Here is a 20,811-nt window from a genome sequence, read left to right as displayed (position 1 = left end):
ATGCACACGCCCATTTCCTGCAAAAAGAGTCCAATTCCAGCCCCTCATTAAGTAATACTTAAGGTGCAGTTCTCTATCCCATTGAAGTCAATGTTGCAGAACAACCACTAATAGCTCTGGATTCCACCCCTTAATCTATTTGTTCTGCTGCATTATATCACCAATGTACTGGAAACCTCCTTAAGTTACCAAGTTACCTGTGACTACTCAGCAAATAATTATTCTCAAGATCATTTCACAAAATATTGCAGTGCAGCTGGAACAAGCAATGAGGCTTTTAAGCCTTAGGAGTTCTCCAAACTGAATGGTTGTTCAAGGCCAAAGGAAACTGGCAACTAAGGAGATGCCAGCAGAATGAGTCAGATGAGTCAGAATGTATCATATGACAAAAGACTCGTTCCATTCTTAGTCCCGAAATCCCACTGTAGTTATTGGACTGATAATTGCTTAGACTCAGAGTTCATGAGGAGGGGTATTTGCTGGTGGATTTCAAGGTAGTTAGCTTGTGTTGTGTACAGTTGTCATCTACTAGGCACAGTCAGCATGTAGATAGTTGCCTTTGACTGGACTTAACTGTCCAGGGGTCCTTTTCATTTTACCTTAATGAGTTGGTAGCTGTAATAAGTGGGCAGAAGCAGAGAATGGGTCTAAGAACACCCAACTATGGATTGCTGGGTTCAGGACCAAGGCCAGCAGCAAATCATTCTGCAACATCTTCAATGAGTTAGCTGTTCTCTGAGCTCTTAATCATACAAAACCTAGTAGTTTAGGGAACCAACCATCAGTGAAAGGAGGATTTGAGGCACGGACTGCAACATCTTTGGCTGGTCTCCTGATAATGTCCTTCTGTTGCCCCCTAGAATGGCATCATGTTAGAGGGTGTGTGTTCCCAGTTAAGAGGGGGCACCCAAACTGGATGGCCTATTAGCATCTGGCAATGCACAGTGAGAAGTATCCTCAGCTATTGATAGAAGGGATAAAAGTTACATTGGCTGGAAGTTAGCCCAACCTTCTATGGAGAAGGGACTCCTCTGTAATTGTTTCCCAAGCAGGCCTAGGCCTGGTGCTTCATTGGTCCAGAGCATGGAGAAAGAGAATAGCGGGGGGAGGGGGTTATTTCTCTGTCATAATACTAGAAATCATGGTAATTTAATAAAGCTGAATATTGGATGAGTCAGGATAGGTAAAAGAAAATAACTTACTCATTCAGCACACAGTTAGACAATGGAACTTGCTCCCCCAGGAGGCATTGATGGCTGACAACTTGGTTGGCTTTAAAAGAGGATTAGCAAGGCTACTAGCCACAATGGCTACCTCCACTGTCAGAAAAGCTCCACTGTCAGAAAAGTATGCCTATGAGTAAAGTCCCAGTTGCAGGGAGCCACCATTGGGCAAATTGCTGTTTTGCTCATGTCCAGTTTGCAGGCTTTGCAGGATCATCTTATTAGCTATTTTGAGACCAGGATGTTGGACTAGATGTGGCCTTCTCATGTCCCCTCCCTTGCAGAGTTTCTGCTCCTCTGAAATAGCATGTTGCCCATGAGACATTTTTTTTTTTTAAAGTATGATTCACATATGTTGGATTGCCAGTTAAAGATCAATGGAACCAAGCAAGATCTATACTTACAGGATAGAGTAATATTTGGCATAATGTTTTAATTTGGAGGTGGGAGATATTTGCCGAAATAAGTGCATAAAGGTTACTTCTCTGTAACACTGCTTGCCTAAAGGGAAAGTTTCTCATATCTGTAATTGCGTTTTTTGTCAATCCGCGTTCCATTTCCATCTGTCATAAAGTTCTAGGGATATATCCATACTTTGGAGGCAAATGAAGCTAAAGTCATTTTAGACACATAAACACAGCTGTTGACGTGGCTTATTACATACCTCCAGGTGACTCTAGCTAAAGAACAGGTTCTTTTTTTACAATTTATTTTATTTTCTCATGATGATACATATTTACTCAGCAGGTAGGCGTATGAAATTATGAAAGTCTCCGTCACAACTTTTTAATCACGGAGCTAATTTACTGTGAGCAACGGGAACGAATGTTCAGGTGATTTGTGAGAAATCCGTGCCTTTTTAGCCTGTAGTCTGTAGTTTACAATGGGTGTCATACAATGGCTTCTTGGAAGTGATAAACACTTCCCTCCAATACCGAATCATGACCTCCCACTGTGTTTAGATTGGGAGTGTGGTGGAGTTGCAACATAAGGGATGGCTTATCATTGTGCTCTCTGCAGAGTGTGCTGCAGGGACTAAGAACTGACTGACAATACTAGTAGGTACCCAGGCCATTGTCCTATAGAAATAACAGGAAAACCTTATCTGAAAGGAGCAGAAGGAAGATCTGTGCTAATAACTAGGAGTAGGAGAATCAAACATGAGGCAGAATGATCTCCTCTGTGATGGTTGGATTTAGTTTGAAAATACTATGGCAGTGCAACTCTGTGAAAGATAAGTTTCCTTCTTCCTCTTCCTTTGTGTGAATTTTAAAAATACCGGTAAATTTCAGCTGTTGCTAGGATTGCAGCCCTAAACACACTTGCTGCATAAACCTAAGCATGTTTACAAATGAATAAAAAACACAGCAATTTTCGTTAACCAACCAGATATACACAATGCATACATGACTGGTGGCAGAACGTCAACTGATGACAGTTTTTGTCACAGAGGCCAGAAAGCTTTTCCGTGACTGTCCATGATCAATAAAATGAACCTGGCAAATCTGTTTTTGAATTCATAGAATGGGAGGCACCATTGGGGGGGGGGATCTTATTTCTGGGGCCACTGATGGTTATTGATTTGTGTTTTTTTTAGTAATTTTAATGGCTTTATGTATTAATATATGTGACATATCAATACTGTGACAGAATGAGGACCAATACACTTGAAATATTAATAACACATATTTTAATCAGATCATTCATTTCTGGTTTTAATAATGGATGTGTGAAACATTTTTTTAGCTGGCCATATCAAAATACTTTCATCCTCCCTTGAAACTCCTCATTAAATCCGCTCATGAAATTTGGCCCATACATGAACCTTTAGAGGTGTGTGGAACATTCTAGAGCAGGGTGATCCAATGTATGGCCCAAGGACCGCATACAGCCCTTGAGGCCTTTTTTGGCGGCCCTCAACAACAGGCCTGAGGGCTCTGACAGGGGCCTAGAGTTCTCCAGCCTCCCTTCCAAAGCCTAGTTAGTGCTTTCCCAGCTCAGGGAAGGAAGTGGGAGGGCTCTTAGACCCTTCCAGAATCTTGCACCTCCTTCTCCAATCCTGGCATCTCACCCCATCTTTGTGAGGGCAGCATGAATGCTGGTGTGTGTGTGTGTGTGTGTGTGTGTGAAATTTTGGCCTTGTTCTCCACCCTCCATGTGACAAGACAGTGTGCAGCCCACAGGTTCTGTGTTGAAGTACTCCTAGTACGAAAAGTTGGACTGCCCTGTTCTAGAGAAACCTGAGATGCCTTATTAAAATTCTTTGGGCTCTTCTCCGTTTTCATCTGAGGAGGAATCTTCAAGTCCACTCTTAATTCAGCTTTAGATAAGAATTTCCAGGGTGACTCCGGTTTTAATGTTTAGGTCTCCTTATATTTAAAATTAGAATGTAGGAGCTTCTGTTTCCTGCATTTATTCAAATGCTACTAAGCAAAGCTATTGAAAGTTTTCTGTTTAATTTCTTGCAGGCCTCCCCCCTTCCTCTTTCCTGCCCCTTTCCATGACTTCTACCATTTCATTTCCCTTCTCCGGTTGAGGAGTTTTAAGATGAATAACATGTGATTTGTTAGAATAGCTTTAATTTGCTTCCTTGATTTCTCTTTCTGGTAATGTGAGGTTTCTTGGAGGAAGATAAACCTTTTCTGCTCGGATTAAATTGGTGTTTTACCTACTTGAATTATTACCTCATGCTCACTTTCGTTTTGTCCACTTATTTCGAGTGTAATTTAAAGGGCTACTTTAAAAACTAATGGGGAGATGTGCACTAATTTATTCATGTCATTAAGAGGAATTTTTTTTGGGGGGGTGGGTGCTTCCCTTCCCTTCCCTGTTCCACTATACTCCAAGCCAAGTGTGTTTTGAAAGACCCTACATGTGAGTCATAGCCTTTTGATATCACAATAATGCTTCAATAACACCATCCTAGGGCTGCTTGATGGCACTTAGTTGCTAAACGCCCCTGTAGTGAGAGGACATAATTATCTGCTAGGTTTCCAGAAACCGGTGAGATTGTGATTAATATTAAAGGCTTTTAGCAAAAACAAGGCGGGGGGAAATAATCAAAGCATCTATGGGATAGAAACCTTCTGTAATGAGTCACCCAGAGATGAGGCAGCAATCTGAGCCATTGCAACACAACGCTGAGAAAAGGTCACATACTTTCTTTTTCAGAACGCGGTTATAATTCATTCATTAAAAATTTAACACGCTCGCATTTTAGGCCGAGATCACGGTGGGAAGTTTTTGCATACTGTTGCTTCTGTGCAATGGATCTCCAGAAATTGTTATGTTTGCAGCGGGATATTTATGTAGTGCCTTCTACCAAATAAAAATAAAAATGTACAAGACTGTGAATTAAAATGTCAGGAATAAGGTAGGAATTCCAAATGTAACTCTTGCCCCATTTTGCCCAGTATAGCTTACTGCAACTAGTAGCATCTCTTTGGGATCTCATACCTATGGGACCGCCTCTCCTGGTATGCCCCACGGAGGACATTAAGGTCCATTTATAGCAACACCCTAGAGGTCCCGGGCCCTAAAGAAGTTAGATTAGCCTCAACCAGAGCCAGGGCCTTCTCAACACTGGCTCCGGCCTGGTGGAACACACTGTCTCTTGAGACTAGGGCCCTGCGGGATCTGATCTCTTTCCGCAGGGCCTGTAAGACAGAGTTGTTCCACCTGGCCTTTGGCTCAGGATCAGTTTGATTCCCTCCCCCTTTTTCTTTTTCCTTTTTCCTCCTATGATGAGATGCTCCCTAATTGTTTTAACATTGTATCTTAATCTTTTAAATTGTATTTTAATCAACTTGTTTTTATTATTGGTTGTTAGCCGCCCTAAGCCCGGTCTTCGCTGGCGAGGGCAGTGTATAAATATAAAAATATTATTATTATTATTATTATTATTATTATTATTATTATTATTATTATTATCATCATCATCTCTTTTTTATTTTTTTTTATTAATTTACAACAAAAACAAAACAAAACATACATTGTTTTCACATTCAAATTTTTCCAAATCTTTCTTTTTGAACTTCCTTCAGCTTTTCCGTAAATCTTTCGTAGTCATTATTAATTTACGCATTTCCTTTGTTTATATTGTCATTGCTTGAATCTTTTTCCTCTATTCCCTTTTAACAATACCTCTCACATTTTCACAGTGCTCTTTTGAAACCCTCTAGCGTTATTTGGCCCTCACTTATACTCTCCAGATATTCAACAAATTTTCCCCAGTCCTCTGTAAACTTTTGGTCTCTTAAATATCTAATCTTCCCAGTCATCTTATCCAATTCAGCATAGTCTAACAACTTCAATCTCCAGCCTTCTATTGTCGGTATTTCCTGTTGTTTCCATTTCCATCATCATCATCATCTCAGGCAGAAAGAGGTCTTGCTCATCATCTCCTATCTGATTGTTTTAACTGGATCTGCCAGGGACTGAACCTGTGACCTTCTGCATGTTACGCAGGAGCTCTACAGCTGAGCTATGAATCTCTCCACTTGGTTTAATGGAGCTTCCTTCCTAGCCAGTATGTTTTGGAGAGCAGCCTCCGTGTTCATTTTGTGAAGGATCAGGGTTGGACTTGTTATGCATATTGTAGGAAATTGTGGTGGGATTTATTTTTTAAAACCGTTTCTTTGCTCTCTGAATCTGCTCTATTTTAGAATAGAAAATGCAAAGGTAGCTAAATAATTTTTAAAAGAAATGGCAGATTATCAGTGCGGATTCAATTTTGGATTTTGCGTCTAAACCACTTAACTTTCGCACAAATGTTAGGTGTTGCAGGTTGCTCAAATGTTTTTAGCTGTTAACTGTTGTCAGAATGTGTTAACTTTTCAGAATGCTTTAAAAATTGTTTTGTAGATTTGTTTTCTGCCCTGGGCTCCATCAAGAGGAAGGGTGGGGTGTAAATTCAATTAATAATAACAAACAACCAAAATCTCAACATTTTTTGTTAAAACAAGAAAGAGTGTATCGTATTTGCTGCAGCAAACTAACATGGCATCCTGTTTGGAATATTTTATTTTACTTGTTTATTTTAAGGCATTTATTCTCCACTTTTCATTATATGTCTCAAAGCAGCTAACCCCCCAATATAAAAAATTAAAAACATAGACTAAAACATCAGAGATAGGAACATTAAAAGAGCATTCATTGTGCAAAAACCTCCTGAAACGGTGGTTTTAACCTGTCATCTGAAACTTATCAGGGATGGTACGGTATCTGCTTCTGAAGGGAGGAAGGTTTTTCCACAGAGCGTGACTCCTTGCTGAAATGAGTTGTGTTTCCAGTCCTTGGGGGAACCACTAATTCTCCCTCAGATGATCTCAGTGGTTGTTTTGGGTCACGTGGGTTTTTCTTTCCTTTTACAAATTAAATCACAAGGCATTACAAGACCTGCTTGGCTGCCATTTTGAATGTGATTTTTTGTGTGTGTGGTAGGCTTTGGGGAGTACAGTGGTACCTTCGGTTACAGATGCTTCAGGTTACAGATGCTTCAGGTTACAGACTCCACTAACCCAGAAATAGTACCTCAGGTTAAGAACTTTGCTTCAGGATTAGAACAGACATCGTGTGGCGGCGGTGCGGCAGCAGCAGCAGGCCCCATTAGCGAAAGTGGTACTTCAGGTTAAGAACAGTTTCAGGTTATGAACGGACCTCTGGAACGAATTAAGTTCACAACCCGAGGTACCACTGTATAGTCAAGCATTCTGTTCTCACAGCGGCCAACCAGATAAAAACCTAAGGACATTGGACGAGCCTGCTCAGTCAGGCCAGTGGCCCTATCAAGTTGCAATGGTTGCCCAGCTCCCTCTCATAAACGTGTGTGTGTGTGTGTGTGTGTGAGAGAGAGAGAGAGAGAGAGAGAGAGAGCGCTCCATGTCCATGCTGTTGTGGAAACAGATCACCTACTTTTTTAGGGGAAATTAGAATCATAGAATTGTAGAGTTGAAGGGACCCCAAGGCTCATCTAGTCCAACCCTTGACCAGGCAGGAATCTTTTACGTTATGTGGGGCTCGAACCCACGACCCCGAGATTAAGAGTCGCATGTCGCACCGATTGAGCTATCCTAGATTATAGTACCCAAATGAATATCATTCATTTTCTGAGGCTGCGCTTATCTTACTGCCAAGCCTGCCCAAGCAGCACCAACAGATGCAATTTATGTATAAATGTTTAAATATCTACATAATTCCACATGCGAAATAGATGCCCAGCACTCATACTGCTGTTCTTTGAATTGCAGGTATTTATGAGCCGCCATTTCTTATACTACTGCAGTGAACCTACCCTGGATGTGAAGATTGCCTTTTGTCAGGTGTGTGTTCCTTACAGGTAAAACAAGGTACAGTATATACTTGTACTTTCATATTTTGCTGTCAGTATTATGGTAGATTCGGCAGGAGTAATAACTCACAGCAAAACTGGATGAAGGGAGTCTCCAGCATAAAACTGAGAGAAATATGAGGATGTTTTACATATATAGGCTATACTCAAGATCTGCCAGCTGGAAGCCTTAGGATCTATTGCAGCAGTTCCCAACTTTCCCCCCTGTGGACCACTTGAAAATTGCTGAAGGTCTTTTGTGGACCACTTAATGATTTTTCTTCCTGTTCCAGTAGTTGTAGTGCACTGTGCTAGATGTTGTGTAATCTCTATTTATATCTTCAATTGCTTCTTTTATTTATTATATATTGCATTTTATCTTACTGCAATTTGAATCCAAGTAGATTAAGCCTCCAGTGTTGCTGGGCGAGGGATGCAATTCCACAGGAACATTTCTATATCTTTGGTGGCAGTGTGACAAGGTGTATTGCTTTTGGTCAGCAGTCTCCGAAGAAACGGGATTAATCTGTAATATAAAGATAAACCCAACTCCTTTGTTAGCCTTGCTAGGAACAAACAGATGAATCAAATCAACCTTTATCTCGTTGGGAGATGCTGGCTTAGAAATTGCTAAATGTTGGTGCTCTGCAAGAAGACTGTCAGTACGCTCATGGTGTGCTCAGGTGTGGCCTGTTGCTCTGGCCGAGAAATTGACCTGCCAAGTCACGGTGGCCAAAGGCAAGACAAGTCCTTTATCCTTCTAGAACACCTGGCATCCATTCATCTCACATAAGAGAAGCGACAATCAGTTGAGACAACCTCCCCAGACCCATGGAAACAGCTAGCAGCGGTTCTCAACCTGTAGGTTCCCAGATGTTGTTGGACTACAACTCCCATCATCCCTAGCTAGCAAGGCCCAGAGCTCAGGGATGATGGGAGTTGTAGTCCAACAACATCTGGGAACCCACAGGTTGAGAACCGCTGATAGAGAGACCTATTGTATTAGAGTTTTTAATATGCATTCCAGACGGGTTCTAAATAGCGGCTCTAACTTTTTCAAAGGAATGACAGACTAGCTGACATTGTTGATGTTTGTTGCCTTTTAAATTAAATCTCATGCTCTGTCACATTTCAGAAACATAAAGAATCAGCTGCCCTGTTCTGTGGGAGCATGAGATTCGCAGTGAAGGCAGGCAGTGCCCACTCCAGAGTCCAAGGATTTTAGTCAACTAATCTTCGCTCAGAGTAGACCCATTAAAATTCATGGCCATGACTAACTTAGGCCCTGTTAGTCGAATACAACCCCAAATCAAGCAGAAAGCATATAGGACCATGGACAGCTCCAAGAGGCCTCCTGCTTAAACTGCTTCAAGTGATATTGTCTCTGCAGGGAGCTGTAATAAAAGTGGCTTATCTCATAGTGAATTGAAGCAACATGTAGGCTGAGCAGGCCTGGAGTATGGTGGGCTCTGTCTCACTGGAGGAATTGGACAACTGGTTAAAGGGCTTTTGTTTATTTTTTTAGTCTTTGACTTCTGCAGGGCTGGAGAGGTAGAAAGGACTCACCTTCTGATGTCCTGAGCCCTGAGGATGTAGCTTGAACCTTGCCCTCATCTGAGTCTTCCACCACCCCTGATTGTGGGTCATGCCATCAGCCAGCGTGTAGACTCTCTCATAGCATTGTGTAAATAACCTCCATTTCTTTGCTGTAAAGAGGGTTTCTGTTATTTCCAGCCTTCCCCCCCCCCAATACATTTTAATTGACTTAAGTTCATGGCAGCCTGGTGCAGAAACTTTTCATGCCACTAGCTGGCACAAATAGTAGTCAATTATGCTCATCAGCACTGAGTGTTACAACATCAAAAAAGTGTTTGCTGGCTATCTCTATGAGGGGTGGGGATATAATTTGAAGTAGCTCTGACACAGCTAGTCTTCTGGAACTAAATTGCCCTTGAATATAGGAGCCCTAATAATTTAAAGTTGGGAGACTGAAATGAATCTCAATAAGCTAAGCAGTTACGGAACCAGTATTAAGTTGCTCAGGTCTTAGATGTGCTTGTTAGTCAAGGGGCTGCCTGTTAGCATTCATATGTGTCAAGCCTAGCGACAACCTATCAGTGTAGAGAATTTCCATTATCAAAGTGAAATTGGGTTGTGCTGTTTGTTTTGATACCCAAAGAACAGCATAGGACCTTTCAGTCTCATCATTGATTTCTGTCGTTTGATGTGCAGCCAGTAAACTTGGCTTTCAAAGAAATCACCTTGAAAGTAGGGTTGCATCTCAAGATGTGACCCCAATTTAATACCTTACCAGGTATAGGTAACAGAAAGGTGGCAAAATATATATCAAAATGCAAATAGTAATTGCTCTGAAGCAGTTATTTCATATGAGGCAAGAAAAGATGTAGGCATGTTTAAAAATCTGTATTAAGTGTTGTGAGTTAAAGTTACTAATTTTTTCTGCGAGCTTCTCATTCTTGCAATTTAGGGATGACTGTAAATCACGCAGTCACAATACTCCTTGGTTCAGTGGATAAAATGTGTGAGATGCAGATTAAAAACCCTTCTCAACTCTGAAGATTACTTGGTACCCTTGGACAAGTTAATATGGCACAGATTAATTTCCTTCCTTCCTGTGAAGCTTACAAGAAGATAACTTGGATGTGCATATTATGGGTTACCATTTTAAGCGCCTTCCTATGTTAACATTATTCTGCAACCTGAAATCTAGCACAGTAGGAAAAAGGCTGAACTACAAGTTACTTCTCTTAGGTGCCAACTTTGCACCTGCAGGAAGAACATTGAATTCAGATAGCCATGTAATGTGCATCTCAGGAGTGACACTGAAGGATGCTGAATTTAAGGATGAATGCACCAGCCCATGTGCATCCCATCCCAGTTCCACATGGGACTGAGCTGAATGAGGCTTGTCTGCTCTGTTTCCATGTGTTTCTGTTTGTTTAGCAAACAGAACATACGCTGACATACGCTATCAAATTATATATATATATTTAAGGCTTGGAAGTTAACTTTAATGTCTTCAGACTGAAATTCCAAGGCGAGTTTGGAGAACCTTGCCTGGGAAGGTCATCGTAGGGTGTTTTAGGGAAGCAAAACGATTTCCAGTAAGAGCGGTGACACTTCAGAGAGGCTTTTCACCTCTGTACATATGATGATCATAATGGTAACTAGATAATTTTCTCCTGACTGTGTACTTCCTCTGTATGCAGACATGCAAACAAATGGCTTCATTCCCCTGAGTGTTTCTTTAACCACTAACTAACTAGACAAAGACCTGTTAGGTCTGGCCCTTCTGTCCAGGCTCCATTAAGACGGAAGAGTCTTGCGTAATGTTGCACATTATTCAAGCAAAGTGCATTAACTTATCAGTACTCTTCCGTGTTAGAACCAGATCTTTCATTTTGCATCCTCTGCCTCCAGTCTATCAGCATCAGCTTAATGGCTATTGAAATTGACTGAGGTGAATTGCATACATTAATTGTCCAGAAGACTGCGGTAATATGGGTCGGTTTCATTCTCTAAGTTCATATAATTGATTTTAACATCCGTTGATTAAAAATAACCAGCTGTCTGGTATGCAGTCAAATATAAATTTCAGAGCATTTGCTGGAAGAATTCGTAGGATAGGTATTTGTTTGGAAGAGCTTGCTTGGTTGCAAAAACCATATGGCTCATGCTCTGCATGGATGGAGATGGAGGAGATGTGCAGTGAAAATGCTAAACAAGCAAGCAACTCCATTATTCAATACCTTGATTCCCTGAATCTTGTTATTATATAAAGGGAGACCATTGTTCCTTCTGTAATTTTTTTTTAAAAAGCATATTCAATTATTGTTGCATGTTTCTGTGACGTGGTTGTAAATCAACACTATGCCAATGCACATCTTCCCCAAATTTTCTTCTACCACTCTGTCTGTCATTAGAGCCCCTCTCTCTGGCCATTTGTCCTGTTGCAAAAATGTCACTAATTTGTGTGGAACTGCTTCACAAAGTGACCCACTTGCAGGTGGATAGGTCCTGAAAAATGTCCCCAGGCAATTACTGTATTGGCTTGAATATAAGCTTCACTTTCCTCCCAAATTCCAACCGTGAAAAGTTAAAGTGCAGCTTATATTCACAACCTTGCGGTATGCAACCAGGAGCATGGCAAAGCAGTGCCTGCCCCGTGCATTAAAGGTGCGGCTTATATTCGGGTGCGGCTTATATTTGGGCCAATACGGTATTAGCTGGAGCATCGCGCATAAAATCCACAGAGAAATGTGTAGAGTAGTGCAATTTTGGAAACAAGGTTTCCGCAAAAGTAAAACTTCAAGCAAACTTCCAGGCCTTGATTAAAATCCAGTAGCACCACCAGGGGCCAGATAAAATTGCTTTGGCCCAAAGAATATCATCTGGCTGTTCCTCTCCTACTGCATTAAACAGTGACATTGTCCCAGATTCAGAAATATTGTCCTGCGTACTTTGCCATCTGGCTGCTTCATCAATCATCTTCTTAGTCACCTATTACTACTTTCTCCCATAAGGCTACTCTGATATCGGCAGCACACTGGGCACTGTAAAAAAACAACAACATAAAAAATGATAGTTTAGTGTGCTGAAAAATAATTTGCTACTCAGAGAAAAAAACAATTACTCATCTGGCGAATGGGACACTTTATGGAAGTTTTCCAGGCTGAATAATTGCAACAAAGGAGAGACAACAAAACCAAACTCTTTCCCCCTCCCTTCTTTTTCTTTCTTTCTTTTTTAAGTTAAGAAGATAGGCTCCAAGAGGATGTGCCTTCTTTTCAGAAACTTAATAAGATCGTGGCCTTGGTTGGAAAATGCCATGATTGGGCAATTCTAGATTCTCCGAGGAGCTGTCTGAGGAAGTCACGGTGATCTTCACTCCGTTTCTGAAGCCATTTTCTACACAGGGAACCTCCACATCCTTCATGCACATGCAGGCTTGCTCATGCATTCTGTTGTTGTTTTTTTGTGATTAGGTTGCTTTTGAACCTGCCTTAACTAACATTCCTATAGTGTTCTCCAAGATCAAACAGTTCACAAGATCATCTACCCTGCCCCACAATGAAGCTGCCACACCTTTTGTCCATTTTGTTCTGTAAAGGTAAAGGGACCCCTGACCATTAGGTCCAGTCGCGGACAACTCTGGGGTTGCGGTGCTCATCTCGCTTTAGGGAGCCGGCGTACAGCTTCTGGGTCATGTGGCCAGCATGACTAAGCCACTTCTGGTGAACCAGAGCAGTGCACGGAAACGCCATTTACCTTCCCGCCAGAGCGGTACCTATTTATCTACTTGCACTTTGACATGCTTTCAAACTGCTAGGTTGGCAGGAGCAGGGACCGAGCAACGGGCGCTCACCCCGTCATCCTTCTGATCGGCAAGTCCAAGAGACTTGGTGGTTTAGACCACAGCGCCACCTGCGTTTTCTTCTGTATCTACTCCTATATTCCCTGCTTTGACAGTACTGTTCTCTGGGGGGGATGGCAAGGCCCCTGGGTGTTTTGCAGCATGCCCCCAAACTCCTGCCTCTTTCCCCACTATAACTTCTTTCAAAACGAAACAAACAAACAAAAAAACCCCCCACTGCTTGCAGTTTGCGTCATCTGTGAAAGCCAGGGATTAGGACCAGGACTTTGGGAGACCAGGATTCAAATCACATGCTCAGCCACAAAGCTCACTCTGTGACCTTGGGCCAGTCACTGCCTCTCAGCCTAACCTGCCTCATAGAGTTGTTTTGGGGATTAAACTGATGCGTAGTTTGTCTTTCTGTACATTCCTTTCTCACCACCCTGGAATAACCATGTATGCCACCCTGAGGTCCTTGAAGAAAAATGTGGAATGAATGAATGAATGAATCTGTGTCATGGCCAGTGCCCCATTTTATTTTTATAAGGAAATGGGAACAGCCCTGCTTCAGGATCTCCAGTCTTTCTCACAGTCTGCTACGTGATCTTTTTAGCTGGAGTTGCCATGGGACAGATCTTGTTCTTGTTGCGTGCAAAGACTGCATCTACCGCAGCGCTGTGACCTTCTCCCCACGTTTGCTTTTAATGCATTCATTTTCTGATAAACCTGCAGAAAGCCAACCCCATAAACATTCCATTAATATTTTCTTTAGCTTTTGCCCTATGATATATTTAATTTTACCAAAAAAATTCAAGGGGGGAGGTGTCAAAATTCCCAGTACACATGTGTCATTTGCTGTAAGTGAAGAACACCAGAATTTCCACCAAGCACTCTAGAATGTTTATAGGTCTCCATGCTCCATTATGTCTTCTCCACACTTCCTGCACCAGCTCTGAAAGATTTCATATAATCATAAAGGAGATGATTGAATTCCCAAAGCTACATGATGGGCTGTAAAATGTGCCTTTCACTCCGATAGACACCATTCTTTCAGACTCTAACCCCACTGAATTCAGTCAGCCGTAGTTTCTCCTGCTCGTGGACTGTTGTATATGTTGACAAACTTTTCCTATTCACCTCTTGCTGTAAGGATGGAGGATTTAATACTCAAAGAAGTGTAAACTGAAAAAAAAATAATTTCAAAAATAAGGAAGGATTGGCCTTTAATAGATATTTGGATATCATGCCCTTTGACTTGGAAACTATTGCCCCAAGTTAAATCAAATATCTTTAATACGGTCAGTGACCAGCAAGTAACTATTATTTTTTATAACCAAGTTATTTTTTATTTTTATATTCTGCCCTTCCTCCCTAAGGCTGGCTGTCAGGGAACTGCAGGCAGCAAGGGAGGAGAGAATCAGGGGGTACAGAGAGAGGTCTCCACTAATCAGCAGTGAGTCCTCAGAGGACAGAGAAGAGAGCAGTGAGTCTGGGGAGGAAGGGGTGCTTCAGAGAGAGGGGGATCCACGTCACAGGGAAAGACGGAAGGGGCTGGGCCGTTGGCTCTGTTGGTCTCGCGGGAGAGGGAAAAGAGAAAGTAGTTAGAGCAACGCCTCGTGAGAGATGGGTCGCTTTGTTTATGCTGGATGTAATCTAGTCGGAAAGCAATAAAGAAAGGAATTTATGGCGACTGGCCTTGAGTGAGTCTCTGCTAACTGCAGTCACGGAGGGAGGAGGCACGCGTCACACTGGCAAACTGATATACAATTTAAAACCAAAGCCAAAGCAAAACCATTCTAAAACAGATTAAAACATTCTGAAAACAATTACAGTTAAAAAAACGTTCTTCCATTCAGTGATCTTGAGCTTCTCAGGAACAGTGTTCTTCAGCCACCAAATACCTGGGCAAATAGGGATGTTTTCACATTCTTCCTGAAAGTTAATAATGATGGAGAGAGGTGCACTCTTTTAGATGGAGGGAGTGCATTCCACAACTGAGGAAGCAGCACTGAAAAGCCCTTGTCTTGGGTCAGTGCAAGTCAGGCAGCTGCCCAGTGGTGGCACCACTAATAAGGCCTTGCCTGCTCATCACAAGGTCTGAGGTAGTTGGTAAGGTAAAGGACCCCTGGGTGGTTAAGTCCAGTCAAAGGGGATTATGGGGTTGCGGCGCTCATCTTGCTTTCAGGCCGAGGAAGCTGGCGTATGTCGGCAGACAGCTTTCTGGGCCATGTGGCCAGCATGACTAAACCACTTCTGGTGCAACGGGACACTGCGATGGAAACCAGAGCACACGGAAATGCCATTTACCTTCCTGCCACAGCGGTATCTATTTATCTACTTGCAGTGTTGTGCTTTCAAACTGCTATGTTGGCAGGAGTTGGGAAGCTCACCCCATCGTGGGGATTCGAACTGCCGACCTACCGATCAGCAAGCCCAAGAAGCTCAGTGGTTTAGACCACAGCGCCACCCGTGTCCCTAGGTAGTTGGTACTGGTATTTTAGGTGCTTGGGTCCCAAGCCATTTCAGCCTTGATATGCTAATACTTGTTGGCATCCATCTGTCTGGAAAGATAGTGGAGTGCATCTCCGGGGGTGAAGTCAAACCACTGCACTAGCAGCACTGAAGTGACTTCCCCGGAGCACAAGTCTAGGCAGTGTGTATGGAGCTCCTGGGTTGCCCAGAAGGTAAGACAGCCCCCCCCCCCAGCCTCACTGTTGTGGTCCAAAGGAAAGCAGATTAATATGTCTGGCATGAGCTTAGCTGCAGGAAGGAGGTATACAAGGTGCCATTCAGCAGTCTTAGGGACTCCACTCTGGATTTGTGTAGGGTTTATTCCTTAGCCTTTTCTTCTCCCGAAAATATCCCAGGAGGCAACAGAGGTTTAGGGTCAGGGTTTTCCTTCTCCTAGATGGGCTACCTTCCCAGGCTGATGAGCCCCATCTGTCACTCACTTTCCTCATCTACAGTATGTGCAGAAACTGCCTTCTTGACCATTGGGCCCACTATTTAGGTGGCCTCAAGGCCTTTCAGTACATCTCTGTCTCATTAAATCATACAGGAAGCTCAATTTCTTTGAGACAGGGATAAAGCTTCTTCTTCTTCTTCTTCTTCTTCTTCTTCTTCTTCTTCTTCTTCTTCTTCTTCTTCTATCTGCTTTTCTCAGCGATTCTTTATCTTTGGTCATGTTGACAATCTTCCTTTGTAACGTATACCAATTCTCTCAAGCCACAAATGGAGACAATTCAATGAAAATGGGCGGAAGGTCTCTAAAAACCATTGATGTTTTTAATAGTTTAACATCAATGCTCCGTGAAGTTAGCCATTAAAATGTTTAAATTGACCTTGTCAAGGTCACTTGGTCTTTGTTTTGCTTGAGTACATTCTGTCTGCTATGAGTGGCCGTTATCTCCTGAGAATGTCCATTCTCTGCAGGATATTTCCGCTTAATTATAGGTAACTCGTTTAGAGGATGTGTTTGAAACTCCCAAATAAATGTGACCATTCAAACAGAAAATATGATTTCCAAGAAGCAATTAAAAATATTATGGTAAATTAAGAGTCACATGGTGAACAAAGCACTTTGAATTTTCCACCCTGAATTCTCCTCGGGGTGCAAGCCTGCTCTCTATGCACAGAGCACAGAGTGCAGAGGCTCCCTCCGTTTTTGGAGTGCATGAAACTGGGACATGCAACATTCTACCTTCATGCTTGTAAGATGTCAGGGTAATCAGGCAACAGAGCCTAGGTGCCTTACTCTCTGCGCCACCAGATGTCAAGGCAGGAGTTGGGAGCAGGTCACCAGTGACTCACAAGGTATCAATGAAGTTAACTCTTTATTCACAGAAACGAAACAGTGCACGTTTAGTGATCACAGCAACTCTTCCCAGTAGGTCTTGTCTCAATGAGGACTGAAGGTCCTCACCTTCCCACAGCTCTGTAAGTCTCCTCCTAGCCCAGGTTCTTCCCAAGCAACCTGAGACTTCTCTGCCTTGTCTGTCTTTGCTCTGCCCTCTTCCTACCTCCCTGGGTTCTGGGAGCCCAGGGTGGAGGGAAGCTGGTCTCAGCAGGAGAGGGAGACACCAGGGTTTCTTCAGCAGCCTGCATCATCTCTGCCTTTTGGCCCCCCTCCTCTCCAGCCTCTGCTTCTGCCTCTGCTTCTGGACTGCTCTCTGCCACAGCCTCTTCCTGCTCACTAAACCCTGTTACTTCTTCAGCTTCCAACACTTCTTCCTCCCAGTCTCCTCCCCTTTCTCCCTCTGATCACCACCAACCCCTGGTCATGAGCCTTCTTACCTTGTGGGTTTCCTAGCTGGTACCTTCTACCATTCCTCAGCATCCAGCCAGTCCATGACACTGGGAGAACTTTCATGCTGAGGCAATACTTGCCCAATCTCTGCCATGTTGCTGCATCACCCATATGGATTCTTCATTCCACTCAGGACCATGGGTCTCAAGGGACCAATAGGGGCCCCTCCTGACTGAATGCAAGTCCTGCTCCAAGCTACTCAACCTGAGCAGCTTGTCTGATGGTAACAATACAGATGGCCTGGCCTGACCTCATCTGTTACAAGACCTGTGGTCTGGTTTTTACTACTGGTATATTCTTGCCACTGGCCCTTTGCTTCTCATCTACCTAACTCAGTAACCAGTCACCAGCCTATTGTCTGACTATCTCTCTGTTGTCTAACCTTAAGGTAAAGGTAAAGGAACCCCTGCCCGTTAGGTCCAGTCATGACCGACTCTGGGGTTGCAGCACTCATCTCGCTTTATTGGCCGAGGGAGCTGGCGTACAGCTTCCGGGTCATGTGGCCAGCATGACTAAACCGCTTCTGGCGAACCAGAGCAGCGCACGGAAACGCCATTTACCCGCGCTTTTCTTATCTGGTCCAGGCTGTCTGTGACCATATCTCCTGCCTCTGGCCCATTTAGCCCTACAGATCCTAGCTGTAGATTGCCACAAAGCTAGGCTCCAGGTCCAACAATACCGTGTAAAGGCAACTGTGTTTTTGAGTACATGTGTGTGAGAGTTTGTAAGTTAGGCTGAGATATAATGGCTTCTTCAATGCTGCCCAGTGAGAGCCTCATTAACAAGATGCAGATAATAACAACCGACCTGGTGGCATAATTTCACAAACAGGTTGGCCTCCACCAACTTAAACTTTATGAATAAAACTTTACCAGTTCTCATTTAGGCTCTAAAGCACATTAGGAAGACAGAAATGTTAGAGATCACCACAACTATGTGGTTTTAATTATTTAACAACTGCTGTTGCTGCGGAATAATTATCATTATTAATCACTTCTATAGCCTGGTTAGTGTAATATACTTTGCTGTCTGTATCTCATTCATTATTATTGATAAAGCAATTTATTTCCTTGGGTCGAGGATTAACTCATTCTCCCACGCGGCTGATGTTATTGGGTGATGGGTATAGCCTCCTTGAAATGGAAGGTCCTTTTTCTGAATAAAGTGACAAAACAGATTTCAAGGAAATCCCTAGATATGGGCCGTACTTGCTTGAAACATTGTCAGTTGAGAGCACAAACTTGTAATTTATTACTATCCCATCCTTCTCCATCAAAGATGGACCCAAATCAGATAAAATAACAAACTTTGCCAAGGCCTAGGGGGGCCAAGAGGCAGAGATTAGTCAGGCTGGTGCAGAGTCATGGATGTCTTTCCCTCCGGCTGTGACAAGCTCCCCTCCTCCCAGAACCAGGAGAGGCATGAAGAGAGTGGAGAAGAAGTTAGCATCACGTAGGTGCAGTTTCAGATTGCTTTGGGAAAGACCCGGGAGAGGAGGAGACACAGGCAGGTGTGAGAAGGCAGGGACCTTCAGTCTCTGCAACTGCTTCATAGGAGCAAGACCTACCAAAGAAGAGTTGCTGTGCTCATTAGGCCTGGCACTCCTGAGCAGACCTTGCTGCTTCTAACTTCACTAACTCAGTGTGATTTATTGCTGGCTTGCTCCTGACATGATAACTTGCAGAGCAGTCTTAGCTATGGAAAGCTGGTATAACTTACACCAATATAAATCACACTGGGGTCAACTACCCCTATTCCAAACTCTCTTCAGGTTGAATTTGACTTACACCACCATTTTTGCAGGCTAAATTTTCCTGGTTTGCTATGTAACATGACTGAGATGAAAGTGGTTTGGAACAGGTGTAACTTTGTCCTGTCCTGCCATGCCCCTTTCTCAGGACTTATACCGGTGTAAATCCCACTTGCTGAGTTCTAGTTGAGCCAAGGTCGGGGATCTCTTCAGCTCCACTGAGGTGAGGGACAGATCCTGAGAAAGCCCAGGATCTGCTGAATCCAAACCCTCCAATCCTGGTGAATCTTGGCTTAGGGTTGCACAGTTATCCTCCTTTCTTGACACACCATGTCGCTTGGCTCACTTGGCTCGAATGTTTAAAGCTTTCCATCTGCTCATAACTTTCATTCAGTGCATTGATTCTCTGCTTATATCATGTTGTATTATGGATCGAGTAGACTAATCTGTATCAAAGCAAGGCATGGCGGGGAATGAGCAGGTTATTGGCTGTGTCTTACAGAAGGTTGTTGGACTAGATCAGGGCAGGTGGCTTATCCAGGGCCCTGCAAAACTTCCTTCTTCCCCAAAGAAGACTTTCCATAATGTGGCAGTGTAGGACTGCTCAGGGAGAAGGAAGGACTTTTCTGGACTGGACGTGGCCCTTGCCTTTGATCCTTCCATCAAAGAGTACAGTATACTGCATTGACTCATGGTTTAGCTCAATGTCTCAAACTGGTATCTGACACCTCTTTCATGGTGGAGCGAGTCCACCGGCGCCTTTGAGATTTCATTAGCTAGCTAGGAGATAATACAGAGAAACCGTGCCTGCAAGCAGAGCTCTCCTTATTACGATCAAAGCTTCCCAAATATGAGCAGCCCATAATGAACAGATGGCAACCTGGCTCCTGGCACCTGCAAGGCACCGCCTCAGAATGCTCTTTTGGCTGCTCACCAACCTGCAACTGCTGCTAATAGTACCGATAACACAAATAAAGGGTGCTCTGGGTGTTTTCCGCGAAAACAATAGAGGAAAACTCACAGGGCATTAAAGTAGTACGATTCAATTTGCTCTGCAAATTTGCTTTTTCTCGGCCTCTTTTGTCCTCCTGGCATTCCTGGATGGTTCCTCTCCACCCGCCACCCCCCTCTCTCCTCCTTTCTCTCCCTTGTAAATACATATTCCTGCTGGGTGGCTTGCAAAAATAAATACATTCAGAAACTCTAATGTAATTAAGAGGAAGCTAATTTTGGCAATTAGCCAGGAATGTATTAACATGCTGCGCTCAGTCTGGTTGTGGGTAGAGTGGCCCCCCCCTCCCTTTGCCCCCTGAAGCACTATTGCAAATGACAGAAGCCCCTCTTCTCTCTGCCCCTCCCTCCCTGGGTGTAATGACAGGCATCTCCATATGCTACCTTTTGCATTCTGCTTCATTACTCAGCACTGCTTTTATCCTAAAGAATACTAGGCCAGAGTCTTGGGAAGGAGACAAGGCAAAAAGCACTGCTGGTGTGTAGCTTCTGTGCTGTTGAATAAACAGTTGGTTGAACATTGAACATTCCTAATTCATATAGAGTGGACGCTTGGGTTGCAAACAACTCCTTTGTTTGCCCCACAGAGAAGTCTCCTTCTTTGGAGACCGGGCCAAGGAGTGTGGTGGAGTCTCCTTCTTTGGAGGTCTTTAAGCAGAGGCTTGACAACCATATGTCAGGAGTGCTCTGATGGTGTTTCCTGCTTGGCAGGGGGTTGGACTCGATGGCCCTTGTGGTCTCTTCCAACTCTATGATTCTATGATTCTAAGTCCATCCTTTGGTTCCAGGAGGAACTTGGGTGTGAACATATTAGACTGG

General features: G+C 43.3%; 1 protein-coding gene across 9 annotated transcripts in view; it reads left to right on the top strand.

Annotated features, from left to right (window-relative positions):
* Nucleotides 1-20,811, top strand: part of MAPK10 (mitogen-activated protein kinase 10) — a 238,741-nt gene that overhangs the window by 121,088 nt on the left and 96,842 nt on the right. For 7 of the 9 annotated variants that reach the window (XM_083398497.1, XM_083398496.1, XM_083398503.1 and 4 more), the window contains one exon: nucleotides 7,472-7,543. In XM_083398497.1, coding sequence (XP_083254623.1) covers nucleotides 7,478-7,543 — 66 coding nt within the window. In that variant the 5' untranslated portion in view covers nucleotides 7,472-7,477. Of the gene's footprint in view, nucleotides 1-7,471; nucleotides 7,571-20,811 lie in introns of those variants that run through there. The other 2 variants (XM_083398500.1, XM_083398501.1) reach the window with 2 other exon arrangements.

The sequence above is a fragment of the Podarcis tiliguerta genome, assembly GCF_965153285.1.
Source record: "Podarcis tiliguerta genome assembly, chromosome: 9".
Taxonomy (NCBI): Eukaryota; Metazoa; Chordata; class Lepidosauria; order Squamata; family Lacertidae; genus Podarcis; species Podarcis tiliguerta.
The sequence above is the reverse complement of the archived record's forward strand: the minus strand, read 5'-3'. Positions and strand labels throughout refer to the sequence as shown.